Source organism: Gadus chalcogrammus, chromosome 16 (assembly GCF_026213295.1).
Source record: "Gadus chalcogrammus isolate NIFS_2021 chromosome 16, NIFS_Gcha_1.0, whole genome shotgun sequence".
In the NCBI taxonomy this organism is placed as follows: Eukaryota; Metazoa; Chordata; class Actinopteri; order Gadiformes; family Gadidae; genus Gadus; species Gadus chalcogrammus.
Window position 1 is genome coordinate 25325604 of NC_079427.1, and position 2302 is coordinate 25327905.

Here is a 2302-nt window from a genome sequence, read left to right on the forward strand (position 1 = left end):
GCAGCTTTTGAAAATAAATACATCATAGAAGTCAGGGTCATCATCTCGTATCCTGAACCAGTTTCCTGTTTTTTTAAGGAAAAAACATGGAAGCGCTCTTATTTCAGGGTCTTTTCTCAGACATTACACAGACACAGTATTGGCTGCTGCTACATGGAGGCCCTGTGTGGTGGTGCTGTAGTATTGAGGGCGTAGCGGGCACTGTGTTAGATTGAATCCAAGGCAATTGCAATTGAAGTTGATTCCCAGTGAACTAGGTTTTATGATTTAGTACATTTCAATCACTTAAATTTTCTATCAATTGAATCAAGTTTAAGTTTCTTTTCAACATCGATATCAACTTTCTTTGTTACAATCACAGAGCCAAAAAATACCAGATTGCAACTACAAACGGCTGTCATTCGTTGCTGTTGTTTTTTCTTGGTTATTCATTAATCAATCTAAACGTCCACACATCATCTTGAGTATTGTTCACCTGGCATGATGTTCCCTTCCTCAGCTACACCTTTCCCGCCGCCACCCCATCCCCTCTAACCCCACCTCCTGCACATCAATCTACAAGACCTGGAACTTCCAGGAGTTCTGGTCTTTGTAGTCCAGACAGTCAGTGGCATTGAAATTGAGCTTCCAGGCAGTTTGGTCCTTGTAGTCCAGACAATCAACAGCGCCGAAGCCCAGCGAGGCGGCCGTGTAGCCCTGGGAGGACAGCGAGGCGGGGGACTGGCTGAGAGGCCCCCCCATGGAGGAGGCGGTGATGGGGCTCAGGGCGCCCCCGGTGCCCGACAGCTGGGGGTGCATGGGGGACAGGTAGGAGCTGCAGTCCAGGCCCGTGAAGTAGGACGAGGAGCCGGCGTAGCTCTGGCTGTAGGCCGGGGCCTGGCTGTAGGCCATGGGGTAGCCCCCCGAGCGCTGCATGCAGTTGGCCGAGGACACGGACAGGGGGTCCGGCAGCGGGGAGATGGAGGCCGGGCTCCAGATGGACACGGTGGCGCTGGCCGCGCTGGCACTGGGCGTGATGGAGGTGCCCGGGGGAGGGGGCTGGGGGCTGTAGGGCCCGTTGCCCACGTTGACCGAGGCATCGTTGTTGAGGTCGCGCGACGGGGACGCCTTCTTCTTGGGAGGCCGCGGTTTGGACTGGCCGGTGCTCTGCTGCTGCTGCTGGCGGCACTTGGCCCTGCGGTTCTTGAACCAGACCTGGAGGGGGCAGGGGGGGCGGAGTTTAGTATGTTTCCATTCCACCATCAAATGCTGCTTCAACATTATCATTGTGAACTGTATTTGGTTCGTATCCAAGTAAGGTATCCACATAATATATTTATAAATGAATGTGGGACTATGTATTAAAGCTGCAGTCAGTAATGTATAACTCACAGCAGTTTGTTTTGATCGATTGTGTTTTGATAGATTCTCACAGTTCTGAGGCCTCCGTTAGACTATTGATGATTGTTTGAGAGACTATTGCTGATTGTTTGAGAGACGAATGAAAAGAGAGATAAGACTCAACCACGACTTAATCAAAACAAAGTGGGACATTATAAAAATCGATGATTGCAGCTTAAGATCTTTCTTCATTGAAACAAAAAAAGTTTGACAGTGGAAGTTCCGTGACTTAATGGTTACCTGGACGCGGGACTCGGGCAAGTTGATTTTCAGGGCCACTTCCTCCCTCATGAAGATGTCCGGGTAGCGCGTCTTGGCAAACAGCGCCTCCAGGATGTCCAACTGAGCGCGGGTGAAGGTGGTGCGCTCCCTGCGCTGCTTGCGCGGTGTGTCTGCGGAAAGGAAATTAAATAAATCAGTTCTCCATTGTTCTTCTTAAAAATATAACGAAGTGCTTTTTCTTTTTTTTCAGATTGATTTTGACTGGTATTTTTTTGGAAGCCAAGAGTCCTTCTGGATGAAGTAAATTTTTATTATTTAGTGGTGCATGGAATGCAAGTAATTGGCAAAGTTTTGCATGTTAAAAATATGCAACTAATTTTTTCGTTATTTTCTGTGTTCGTAGACTATTCTGCGTGGAAGTAATATTATATTATAGTTTACCGCAAGTTGATATGTTGCTCGATCTCCTTGTTTTACTATATAGATACTTCTAAAGCGTAAAATATATCTTTCTTTTGTCTTTCGTTTTCGTTTTTCTGTCTGAAAATATTCAACATTTAAAAGTCTGAAATTACACAATACAAGGCAGGTTTAATCTAAATATTTAAGAAACGGGGGGTATTCGAAACCAACCAAACGAAATAATGATGTAAGAAATCTGTGAAGTTTTTTTAAATGATAAGTAAGAGTTAGAGTAAAT

General features: G+C 46.2%; 1 protein-coding gene across 2 annotated transcripts in view; it reads right to left on the bottom strand.

Annotated features, from left to right (window-relative positions):
- Nucleotides 1-555: 555 nt before the first annotated feature.
- The window catches only part of LOC130406256 (homeobox protein otx5-A-like), a 2367-nt gene continuing 620 nt past the window's right edge, over nucleotides 556-2302 (bottom strand). The window contains exons 2-3 of one of the 2 annotated variants that reach the window (XM_056611732.1): nucleotides 1621-1772; nucleotides 556-1194 (exon numbers count right to left, since the gene is read on the bottom strand). In XM_056611732.1, coding sequence (XP_056467707.1) covers nucleotides 556-1194; nucleotides 1621-1772 — 791 coding nt within the window. Of the gene's footprint in view, nucleotides 1195-1620; nucleotides 1812-2302 lie in introns of both variants that reach the window. The other variant, XM_056611731.1, reaches the window with a different exon arrangement.